The sequence below is a fragment of the Balaenoptera musculus genome, chromosome 19 (assembly GCF_009873245.2).
Source record: "Balaenoptera musculus isolate JJ_BM4_2016_0621 chromosome 19, mBalMus1.pri.v3, whole genome shotgun sequence".
NCBI lineage: Eukaryota > Metazoa > Chordata > Mammalia > Artiodactyla > Balaenopteridae > Balaenoptera > Balaenoptera musculus.
Genome location: NC_045803.1, coordinates 6,343,814 through 6,355,387, shown reverse-complemented (window position 1 = coordinate 6,355,387; position 11,574 = coordinate 6,343,814). Strand labels below are relative to the sequence as shown.

The following is an 11,574-nucleotide window of genomic DNA, read 5'->3' as shown; positions in this document are numbered from 1 at the left end:
AGTGGGTCATTCTTCCCCGATCACCACACCAGTCTCTCCCCTGGCCACCTGGCCTGCAGTCACTCCCCCTCCAAGCCATTTCTCACATGGGTCCCAATGGGACATTGCAAACATCCAGACCTGATCCTGTCCCTCTGTGGTACCCAGCCCTTCCATGGATCCCCATTAGCTTTGAGAGAAAACCTGAAGACCTGGTACTTGAGACCCTACTAAGGGAGCTGGGGTGGGGAGTGACAGACTAGGGGAGAAAGGAGACACCGCACTGGAGCTTCACAGAGGATCGGGGTGGTGCCACCCTCTCCCCAGGCACTCAAGCAACACATCCCACAGAATTCCTGCTTCCCAGAGGGAACAGGCCTTCCGGATGACCAAAGAGGCAGAAGCCCCTGGCTTTGCTAAGAATACTTTCTGCTCTCCCCACTCCCACAGCCTCTTTCAGTTACTCATCATCTCACCCATTCTGAACCAGACGGTTCTCTTCGGAGCCAGAACAGAAGGCCCTGGGTCTCTCCTGTTCCTGAGAACCATTGAGGCCGCAGATGGTGCCGCCACGGCTCCGGCTGGGTGAGTGGGATGAGAGGCAGAGCTGGAGGGGTCTGAGGAAGCGGAGGCCCCAGAGCCAGGGGTGGGTTGGGCTGCAGTGATGTGACGAAAGAGGATTTGAGGGTGTAGGGTACCAAGTAATCGATGTGGGTTAGACATCTGCGTGCCAGATTCTGGCAGGGCTGGGGGGTCTGCGCCAGGGAGTGGAGTTGGGGGCCAGGGTAGGAGCTCAGTAAGGGGGGTTTGAAGAGATGAGAGCACAGGAGCAGTCTGAATATCACTAGCACGTGCTGGGAGCTCCAAGGTTAGCCAGTTTTTCAGCGTCTGTTGGTCGCTCTCCGTGGCATGCTTCCCCAGATGGTAAAAATGAATAATTTGGAGGACAGCAGTGGAGGAGAAGCCCTACATCACAATTCCCTGCAAATTCCTCATCCCCCCCACCAACACGTGACCCAGATAAAAAGTCCAAGATCAAGGGCTACTGTTCAGGGGAAATTACCCCTTTCTTCCAGTAACTTCAAACAACTCCAATGAGAAAGCACGTGGAAGCACTAAGGACCGAGTCCTCATTACTGGAGACCTTGAAGAGCGTGACTGTCCCTTATCAAGCCATGATCTCACCAAATGGGCAGCATGTCCTAGCTAGTCTATGTAGAGTGAGGCAGTTTCACATGTTCTTCCTCAGAAACTGGCATAACAATCTTTGCTTAAGATGAATGCTCAGTCAACGGCCACTGGGATTGGGAAGAAGAAAATCTAGAGAGGGGTTCTGTTTATTGAGTGGATAGTACTTGGCCATGCATTGAGCCAGGAACACGGCAAACCTTAGGGCATGCATTCTTACAGCAAGGATAGTATGATACGGGTTCAGTGACTATCCCTATTTTCCAGACTAGGAAAGAGCAGAGAGGAGAAGTGACTGGCCAACGGCATCCAGACAGTGACAGAGGGAAAATCTGATCACAGGTGGAGCTGGGAAGGGGCAGAGTTGGCGATGGGAGGAAGAGAGAAGCTGAGGGTGAGAAGTCTAGCCTGGGGGTGGGGGGCAGATAAGGGAGCGCAGGCAATGTGTCACAGATCCTGAGGAGATTGCCTTGCCATTGGTCTGGAAAGTTGAGCATTCAGCTGCAGGCCAGATGAGGAGAAAGAATGAAGGGCAACTGGTCTGTGAGGCCCGACTCCTCTGGGCTTCCAGAAAGTCTTTCCGAAGCTCCCTGTGAATCAGGAGTAAGGAGGAGGCTGGGTCCTGGGGGCAGCGCAGAGGGAATCAGGCTGCCTTGCCGACTCCTGACTCTCCCCCCCCAAGCCCCCGCCAGGCTGCTCGATTCCTCTTGTTCCTTGAAGAAGACGCTGCAGTGCAGCTGTTCCTTCCATGGGACCCCCACGCCCTCCGTGCGGTGGTGGACGGGGGGCGCTCCCGTGGGTATGAACGGCATGGACGGTGGCCTCCAGGTGACTTCCACCACGCTTGGCCCCTGGGCCAACAGCACCACCAGCCTGACGGAGCAGCCCCAAGTGGGCACGAGCCTCCGCTGTGAGGGCAGGAACCAAAAGGGAACCCACGCCTTGAGCATCCTGCTGACGTCAGGTGACAGTAGAGGGGCCCAGGGACGGGTGGGGAAGAGCAGGGTGGGCCCTGGAGCCAGGGGAGGGAGCAGGGAGGTCTCAGGGGACAGGCCCTTCTCACGCGCTCTCTACTTCCAGGGAAGAGTTCTTTTGTTCCCCAGACTTTCATGAAAGGACGGACCCAGGGCGTTTCCTACGGAGCCATCGCGATGACACTGCTCTTCCTCTGCCTCCTCGCGCTCACGTGAGTACCGGGCTTAACACTCACCCTGTGGGACCTTAGTTCCCCGACCAGGGATTGAACCCATGCCCCCTGCAATGGAAGTGCAGAGTCTTAACCACTGGACCACCAAGGAAGTCTGTGGGGGGATATGTTTAAAGTATAGTCAGCTGGACTTAAAGACCAACAAGAATCCTTCACAGTTTGCAAAGCCCTTTCACAGCTGACCTCATCTGAGCCCCCAAGCATTGTGTCCCCATTGTCCAGAGTATGAAAGCAATTCCCAGAGAGGCTGCGTGGCTTGCCCCAGACCACACGGCAAGCTGGCAGCGTGCTGAGGCTCTAAACCAGCACTTCCTATCAAGACCAGAGCCCATATGGTGGGGTGGAGAGCCAGAACTGATCAGGAAGTTCATTTCCTTAGAGCAAAGCATATCAGAATGAAGCAGGCAAAGAAAATTGCAACAATCAAAGCAGAAAAGAACCCTAAAGTCAGAGCGCACCAAGAACCCGAGATGTCTCTGAGGCCTGAGGGACGAGAAAAATCCATAGTCACCCCATCTTCTGAGAGCCGGATATTGGTGGGTACCCCATGTGTCTGGAATCCAGTCTATCAGAGTAATGGGCATAACACCCATGAGAAGAGGTACATACAGGGTTTAAAGGAAGTACCGTCCTCAATCCTACAGGACTTCTAGAATGCCAGGACGTGCTTCCAAATCATCTTATAGATGATGGTGCTAGGGCCCGGGGAGGAGGAGAAGGATGAAAATTAAGCACACACACGCACACACACACACACACACACACACACACTGAGTCCCCACCGAGAAGAGGGTTGGGAGAACCCCTAACAGCAGTTGTAGCATCAGAGTGGAAATCAAAGGGTTTGGTCTCTGTTTGGCAGGCTGCAGTCAGCACAGTGTGTAGATACCAGAGGCCCAGGTCAGCCCAAAGTGCTTGAAGACCAGGCCAAGCCCAGGTTACTCCTTCATTTACCCTGCACCCCATATCCTCCGCAGGGCTTGGAAGGGTCAGCACCTGAGTGGCTGGGTCTCACTATTCTTTACTCTTTATGATTCTCTAGGACCAAAGTGCCCTGCTGCTCTCCTTACACCCTGCACTAGGAGCTGGTGTCCCTTTGTGGATAAACCATGCATCTGTTAATTTCCACCAATATTTCCTGCAGTATCTCCTATTCTCCACGTGGGGCAATGCTGGGATCTCAGAAAGGGCCTGCCCTCAGGGCAACCAGGCTGGTGGGGAAGGCAGCCCCACAGTAACAGGGCTGAGCTGGGGGTTAAGGTTGCCCAGAGGAGGGAGGGACTGAATCTCGCTGGAGAAGTCAGGCAGAACTTCCCAGGGGAGTCTGGGGAACAGTCGGGTGGCTCCTGGTGGTGGGAATTCACAGGGAGGAAGGATCAACAGGAGAAGACAGTGTTGCAAGCTCCAACCACGGGATTTTGATGAGAGGCGAAGCCAATCCCTGCTCCACACTGCCTTTAATTCTGTGCTCAAAGGGAGGGACAGAATTCTGTCCTTTTCAGCTTTGGGTACCTCACCTCTAGACCGGTTCCAACATCCTTCTTTCTTTGCCCTGCCCTGCAGGACCCATTGCCCTAAACTTCCAGGAAAAGCAAGATAAAGTGGAGCTGACAAAGCCTGTGAAAACGACATTCATACCTGGAGTCCCCATCATCCCTGGAATTACAAACGTTCACAGAATCCTTAGAGACCTCAGGAACCCTGGAGTCTATGACAAACTCGGAGCCCACAGAGTCTCCTCAGCTCACAAAGCCCTCTCAAGCCCCACCTACCCCTCTCACTGGTTATCTATTGAACAGAGTTACTCTTGGACCTGGTCATTGAACCCTTGAAAGCAAACTCTAAGATCTGTCGTTTGGGTTAGCCAGAAGAAGTATGCCCCATCCTGGGATGGTGTCAAAGGAAGGAAAAATAAATGTGAGACTGTGAAATAAGTCCACCAAGAAGTAGCTTTTGAGCCCCTGCTATGTGCCTAATACATGAACCATACAAGAGCCATCACATATGGATTGAATCCTCCCTTGAATGCTTACTGGTTATATGTCTTTGGATACGATCTTTTGCCCACCTCCCCCACCCCCTTCACTTTGAACTTCAGTATCCTCACTTGAGGTGTACCTGGGTAGAGAGTGAGTGAAAAGTGGTGTCCAGAGATACAAGAGGAGGAAAGACATAACGACATAAAAGGCCCGAATGCCAAGATAAGGCATTGGGACTTTTCTGGTAGGGCCTTATCCTGATTCCTTAGAATGTAAGTTCCATGAGAACGGAGATCTTGTCTGTCTTATTTTCTACTTTTATCACCAGCACCAGAATGGCTCCTAAAATAGGCTTTCAAAAATATTTGTCGAATAATTGAATGATTAAGCTGTTGGAAGGTTCAAAGCAAAGTAGAGTGACCAGATATATAGTGAAAGATGATCCTAGGAGTAGTTATTGAGGTGTATTTAGAAGAGGTAAGACTGGAGGCAAAGTGCCCAGTGAGGAAGTTATTGCAATATTTCTTGGCCAGAAAGGAATACAAGGAATGAGAATGGGATTCTGGCATGAGAACGGACCACGGCTGTGTGCTCCCTTCAGATTTGATGACAACCTCATTTTGGAAGCCAGATGCTGAAAATTTTTCAGAGTTTGGGGATAGTGTCATCTCTTTGCTGGGACATTATTTGTGAGTAAATCCAGGGGTTCTCCCTTCGTCACCAGTGAGATGGTCATCCTGTGCTCAGGGTAGGTGTTTATATAAGCCGTGCATATATGCACGCAGTTCACACGTTTCACAGAAATATCAGCATCCACCGTGCGCTATACAATGAGGCAAAGAAGCCATACACTGGACCTCACAGTCTGCACAAGTACACAGACGATGAAGAAATAAACACAAAATGATAGCTTAAAATGTTGATAACTGTCAGGAAAAGAGGAAAGAATGCGATGAGAAAGTCTAAGGGACCAGGGGAGGCACCTAGTTTGGACAGAGGGTCGGAGGAGGCCTCTCTGAGAAAGTGACACTTGTGCTGAGACCTGAAGGAGTAGGAGGAGCTAGTCAGAAGGAAAAGCATATTCTAGGCTCTGAGATGGGAGAGGTTTGGTGAGGTCAGGAGCCCAGAGCGGGTCTATGAGGATGGAGCTGAGATTGTGGGGTGAGCTCCCAAGCGGCCAGACCTTTCAGGGCCTCCAAGACTCTGATGAGAAGTTGAAGTTTTTTTGTTTTTTTATAAATTTATTTATTTATTTATTTATTTATTTTTAGCTGCGTTGGGTCTTCGTTGCTGCGCGCAGGCTTTCTCTAGTTGCGGCGAGCAGGGGCTACTCTTCGTTGCGGTGCGCGGGCTTCTCGTTGCGGTGGCTTCTCTTGTTGCGGAGCACAGGCTCTAGGCGCGCGGGCTTCAGTAGTTGTGGCACACGGGCTCAGTAGTTGTGCCTCGCAGGCTCTAGACTGCACACTCAATAGTTGTGGTGCACGGGCTTAGTTGCTCCGCGGCTTATGGGATCTTCCCTGACCGGGGCTCGAACCCATGTCCCCTGCATTGGCAGGCGGATTCTTAACCACTGCGCCACCAGGGAAGTCCCAGTGCCCAGAGTTTTAACACAATTGGCTACTGCTAGATTTTGGGGGGCATTTATAGATTCTCCCACCCAGGCAGACACCTGGAATCGCCTACCATACAATATTTCAAAGGGGCTTAATTTAAGCCTGCTTCTGGGAGCCACTATCATCCATAGCAGGGCAGCTGGTAAGGCCTCATCCCACGTTCAATTAGTCTCGTCATATTTTAGCAATGCTCCTTTGTAATGTATAATTCATTTCCTCAGCTTTTACTACCTGTGTTTCTGGGTCCTGCCATTCAGAAACAAACAGCTGCTGTGATTCTTCTGTAGTAGGAGTGCAGAAAAAAGCATCTTTCAAGTCCAAAACAGAACCAGCTGTGTTCTCGCAGAATAGTTGTGAGCAGAGTGTATGGATGAGGTACCACAGGGTGCAAATCTTGGACTATTTCATTAATAGCCCTCAAGTCTTGGACAAAGCAATACTCTGTTGAGTTTGGCTTTTTGACCGGGAGGATAGGGGTGTTATTCGGGGACCTGCAAGGTTTAATCAGTCCTGTTTTCAAAAACTTTTTGAGAATTGGCTGAATTCCCTTTTGGGGTCTCTTGCCTCAGAAGGTATTGGTTTTTTGTTTGTTTTTTTTTAAATTTACTTATTTATTTATTTTTGGCTGAGTTGCATCTGTGTTGCTGCGCACGGGCTTTCCCTAGTTGCGGCAAGTGGGGGCTACTCTCCGTTGCGGTGCTCAGGCTTCTCATGGCGGTGGCTTCTCTTGTTGCGGAGCACGGGCTCTAGGTGCGTGGGCTTCAGTAGTTGTGGCTCGTGGGCTCTAGGGTGCAGGCTCAGTAGTTGTGCCTCACGGGCTTAGTTGCTCTGTGGCATGTGGATCTTCCCAGACCAGGGCTCGAACTCGTGTCCCCTGCACTGGCAGGCGGATTCTTAACCACTGCACCACCAGGGAACCCCGAGGGTATTGTTTTAGATTAAGTGTCCCAGGATCCCTTTTTAATGGGATTTGTATTGACCATGCATTTTTGGCCTTCCCTGGGGTGCCACACTTCTGGCCTTACCTTTTCATAGATCTCGGGATAAAGAGCTCAGTCTCCTTTTCTGGGGCGTCCATGAGTGACATCTGCAGGCTTACAGTGTGCTGTGATGGGACCCTGATGTCAGGCTGTTCTGGTGAAAAAGTTACTTGAGCGTTTAATTTACAAAGGAGATCTCGGCCCAAAAGAGGGATTGGACACGCTGGCATATATAAGAAGCTGTGTTTCAAGGTGAGGTCCCCTAATTGGCATTCTAGAGGTTGTATGAAAGAACAATTTTGTCCTTCCCCAGAAACTCCTGTGACTGGGATGGATTGAGATGTTTTCTGCGCCACTGTGCTGTTTACCACAGAGTATGTTGCACCCGTATCTATCAGAAAGTCAATCAGCTTGTCCGCCACTGTCAGAGTTACCCGGGGCTCCTGTGGGGCATCTTCAGAGCGTTGCTCTCTCTCTACCATAGGAGAGGCTCCCGTCTTTCTTTTGTTGTTTTCTTTCTTATTCCTTAGCCGAGCGCCGTCTTTTTTCCAATGCCCTTCCTCCTTACAGTAAGCACATTGTTCCCTCCCCAGTGGGGCTCACCTCTCTCCAGGTTACTCACCTTCCAGGAATCCAGTGCTGCCACCAGATAAGTGGTGTTAAGTCTTGCAAAGAGCTCCTTTCGTTGTTCCCCGTTGTTGAACACTTTAAAAACAACATCTACCGATGGAGAAGGGTTCATTCCAAATGCACCATCTAACTTTGTAATTTTCTTCTTATATCTGGGGCGCTTTGCCCAATGAAGGTCATATTTACCATTCTCGATTTTGGGGGCCTCAGGGTCTGCATCAGTGTAGCGCCTATAAGCTTGATAAATTCTTTCTAGAAACTCTGATGGATCCTCATTGGGTTTTTGGTGTATCTCTTGAATTTTGTTTAAGCTCTTTTGCCTAGCTACTCTCTTTCGAAGACCCGCTGGGATACACTTCCTATAACGCTCTACGTGCGGCATATCTCCGTTATTAGGTTCGCAGTCAGGCTCAGGAGGAACTGCCAGATTTGCTTCTGGAGTTCCACCTGGGTCCGCTAGATGGCGCTGATGCACTTCCTCGCTAGTCTTGTCAATGACCATCCTCCTTTCATCCCCAGTAAGCATCATATTCATAAGGGTGAGAATGTCCCCCCAAGAGGGATAGTGAGTGACAAAGATAGAAGTGAAAAGTTCAGTCATGTGGAGGGGGTCCTCTCGGTATGTAGGGTTATGGTTTTTCCAATTAAATCTGAAATTGAGAATGGATTGTGCATCCATAGAAACCCAGCTGATTGGCCATCTGTATTAAGGCCTCCTACGGGGTATCGGTGCAAGGGAAATTGCCTGCTCCAGAAGTGGCGCCCAGTCCAAACTGGATGCTCTGTCGCATCTTAGATGGTGACACCAAACCAGGTCCCTGTGCCCCAGGGGTTAACACAGAAACTTCTAATCGGTCCCCATAAGTAGGGGAAACAGGAGGTGGTGAAAGGAGTGAATATGTTGGTGGCATGGGGGCAGTCGGAACAACCACTGGTGTAGACTGCTCGGCCACTGGGGGAGCCAGGTTGGCCGGAGGGGGAGGTTAAGTTTTGAAATAATATGTCCTCAGTCTCATTTTCTCCCTCTCCCTCTTGTAGAACAGATTTTTCCCTTGGTTTTCCTTTCAGACCACTGTACCATAAGGCGGCAGCTGTCTGACTTCTTTTCCTCCTGATGCAATAGCATAAATTCTTCTACATATGGAATCTCATCATTTATACGTGCTCTTTCACAAAGCAATTGTAATTGCAAGATTGTATAATAAGTGAGCCATTCAAGCGCCATTGCTCTCCTGATCCTAACGTATATTGGGACCACACACTATACAATAGAATATCATCTCTTTCTTAGTCACAGACCCACAACTATATTTTGCCCATTTATTTAAGATACGTCCCAAAGTGCTTTCCTTAGGGACCGATGGAGTATTTCCCATATTTGTTAGTTCAAAAACAACAAAACACAAAAAGCACAAGCAAATTCCAATACCAAAAGCACAGATTCCATCACGAATGAATACAAAACAAAAGCAAAACAAACCAGTTCACAAATCGGGTATAGAGTCCAACAACAATTCCCCTCTTCAACAGGGCACTCCAATCCATGCAAAATAAACTGGCTTTTCCCCTAAAGGAAAAGCCTAAACTGAGAGGGGAGAATTTTCCCGGTTGTACACAGCAGAGTTACTTACCCTACTGTATGGAGCCCGTTGGCTCCCAAATGTCGATTCCTGGCTCCAACTGCCAAGTGCTGGGGCAGCCGGTGCCACTTCAGGGGATTTTGAAGGAAAGATCCTCAAGACAAGTGGTCCTGTCAGCTGCTAGGGCCTTACCCGAAAATTCCCCAAGCAGGGCCCACTGGCCACAAGCAGCAAGGCTCTTGGCTAACTTCGTCAAATTTTTTACCGAGCCCAAGCTCACTCTGCTTTACCCCATAACAGGCCAATAAATCAGGAGACAAGTTGTTGGGGCAAGGAATAACGACTTTAATCTGGAAGCTAGCAGACGGAGAAGATGGCAGACTAGTGCCTCAAAAAAACCATCTTCCCTCCGTCCGAATTTGGGCTCCTTTTATACAGAGGAGGCAGAGGGGGAGGGGGAGGGGCCCACTGCAATTCCAACCAATGACTGAGCGGGACCCCTAACGGTGGCTGACTAACGGTCGTCGCTAACTGTCGCTCACTTGGGGGAGGGGCCCACTGAGACCCCAACCAATGGCTGAGCAGGACTGCTAACCGTTGCTCGCTTGGGGGCGGGGCCCACTGCAATGCTGGCCAATGGCTGAGCAGGACCGCTACCGGTCACTAGCTTGACAGCCACGCCCCTGCCACGCCCCTATTACAGGAATAGGTCAGTGATGGGTTTGGACATGAAAATGGAAAGGTGGGTCTTGTTTCGTTCGTGATAAGGGCCTTGGTTACAGGACAGGAAACAAGGGGGTACCAAGGTGCCTCCTGATCGGCCCTGAAGGTCGCACACTTGGCATTTTGTTCCTTGATCAATGGCTTCCAATCCACCCATCACCTTCTTGCCCAGAAGTACTGGGTTGCAAAAGGAGTGTCATTAACGCTGATGAGATCTGTAGTCTCAAGGTCTAGCAGGGGTTTAGAAATGCCTCCTCAAGAAAGACGATTCTCACCAGGACCGCTAGAGCCCAGGGCACCCAGTAGTGATGGTTGGTCGGCTGTTCGGTGCTGGCACAGACAGTAGAGACTCCTGGCGCAAGGTCTGTCCCGATTGGCTCTGGATGGACTCGCGCATGCTCACTGGCGCGCCTGGGGAGTGGAGCTTGGTGGGGACAGGGTGGTGGGGCGGGAATCCCCGAGTGACCTCCTGGGGGTGGGGGGCGTTGGAGAGGCTCGGGGACTCCCGGCCGCCTAATGAGCTGGTTATAGGACAGCTGATGAGTTAGCCTTCCTCCACCTTAGTCACTTCCTGGTGAGTTAGTCGTTGTGCCCACGGTTATCCCACGTGTCAGTTCATTGGGCTCATCGTGAGGTGTTAAATCAATCCAACAAGTCGTCCCTCTGGAAAGTAAGTTCTCCAGTCAATGTTTCTATAATAGTAAGTTAGCCTGTCACTTGATGCACTCAGCACAAGTCAAGGAGGACACTCAGTTTTCAAGGAAATAGCCAGATGGAGTTGTGCTAAGGAAGGTCTAGGCTGGAACTCTCTGAACCCCAGACAAGGAGGTTAATTTGGAAAAAGAAATGATTATTTAGGGGGAGGAGAAAGGTTGCCCGTGGAGGCAACCCATGGAAGCACCAAGGCCCAGGGAAGGGAATGAGACCTGGAAGAGATCAGAATTTTCAAGTCTGAAGGACCCTTACATGCTGGGCAATAAAACCCACTCATTTTACAGATGAGGAAAATGAGGGGAATCCAGGGAGGGCACGATACTTGCCTAAAGTACTTTGCTTTCCTGGTAAAACCCTGGCTGGAGCCACCCCAGAGCTCTTCTCAATCTTCAGTCTGAGGTAGTGTATAAATCACTATATTCTCTGAAGCAATTAGATTCTGAAAATTCCTAACTAAAATTTTTATTTCAAAAACAAATTTTTAATATATACTCTGACTGAAAGGAGAACTGGACACATCAACTCTCCCCTCTCAGTAACTGAGCAAGTAGACAAAAAAATCAGAATGGATATAGAATACTATCAACCAAATTGACATAAGTGATATTTATAAAATATTCACCCAGCAATAGTAGAATACACATTCTATTCAAGGGCTCATGGAACATTTACCAAAATAGACCATAACCTGGGCCCCAATACAAGTCTCAACAAATTTAAAGGAATTGAAATCATATAAAGTATGTTCTCTAAGCACAATGGAATTAAACCAGAAATTAATAATAGACAACTAGAAAATCACCAAATATCTGGAAACTAAACAATGCACTTCTAAACAACTGATGGGTCAAAGAAAAAAATCACAGGGTGTGTTAGATTTTGAGGGCTGCCATAAAAAAGTACTGCAAACTGGGTGGCTTAAAACAACAGAAATTTATCGTCTCATAGTTCTGGAAGCTGGAAGTCCAAAAATCAAGGTGT

The 11,574-nt window shown here is 49.6% G+C and overlaps 1 protein-coding gene across 1 annotated transcript; it reads left to right on the top strand.

The window, feature by feature from the left end:
• The first annotated feature begins 539 nt into the window (after positions 1-539).
• Positions 540-8,062, top strand: SIGLECL1 (SIGLEC family like 1). Its single transcript, XM_036834023.1, has 6 exons — positions 540-564; positions 1,850-2,131; positions 2,248-2,353; positions 2,754-2,910; positions 3,961-3,993; positions 7,973-8,062. The coding sequence occupies exons 1-6, from the start codon at positions 540-542 to the stop codon at positions 8,060-8,062; spliced, it is 693 nt and encodes a 230-aa protein (XP_036689918.1).
• Positions 8,063-11,574: the final 3,512 nt, after the last annotated feature.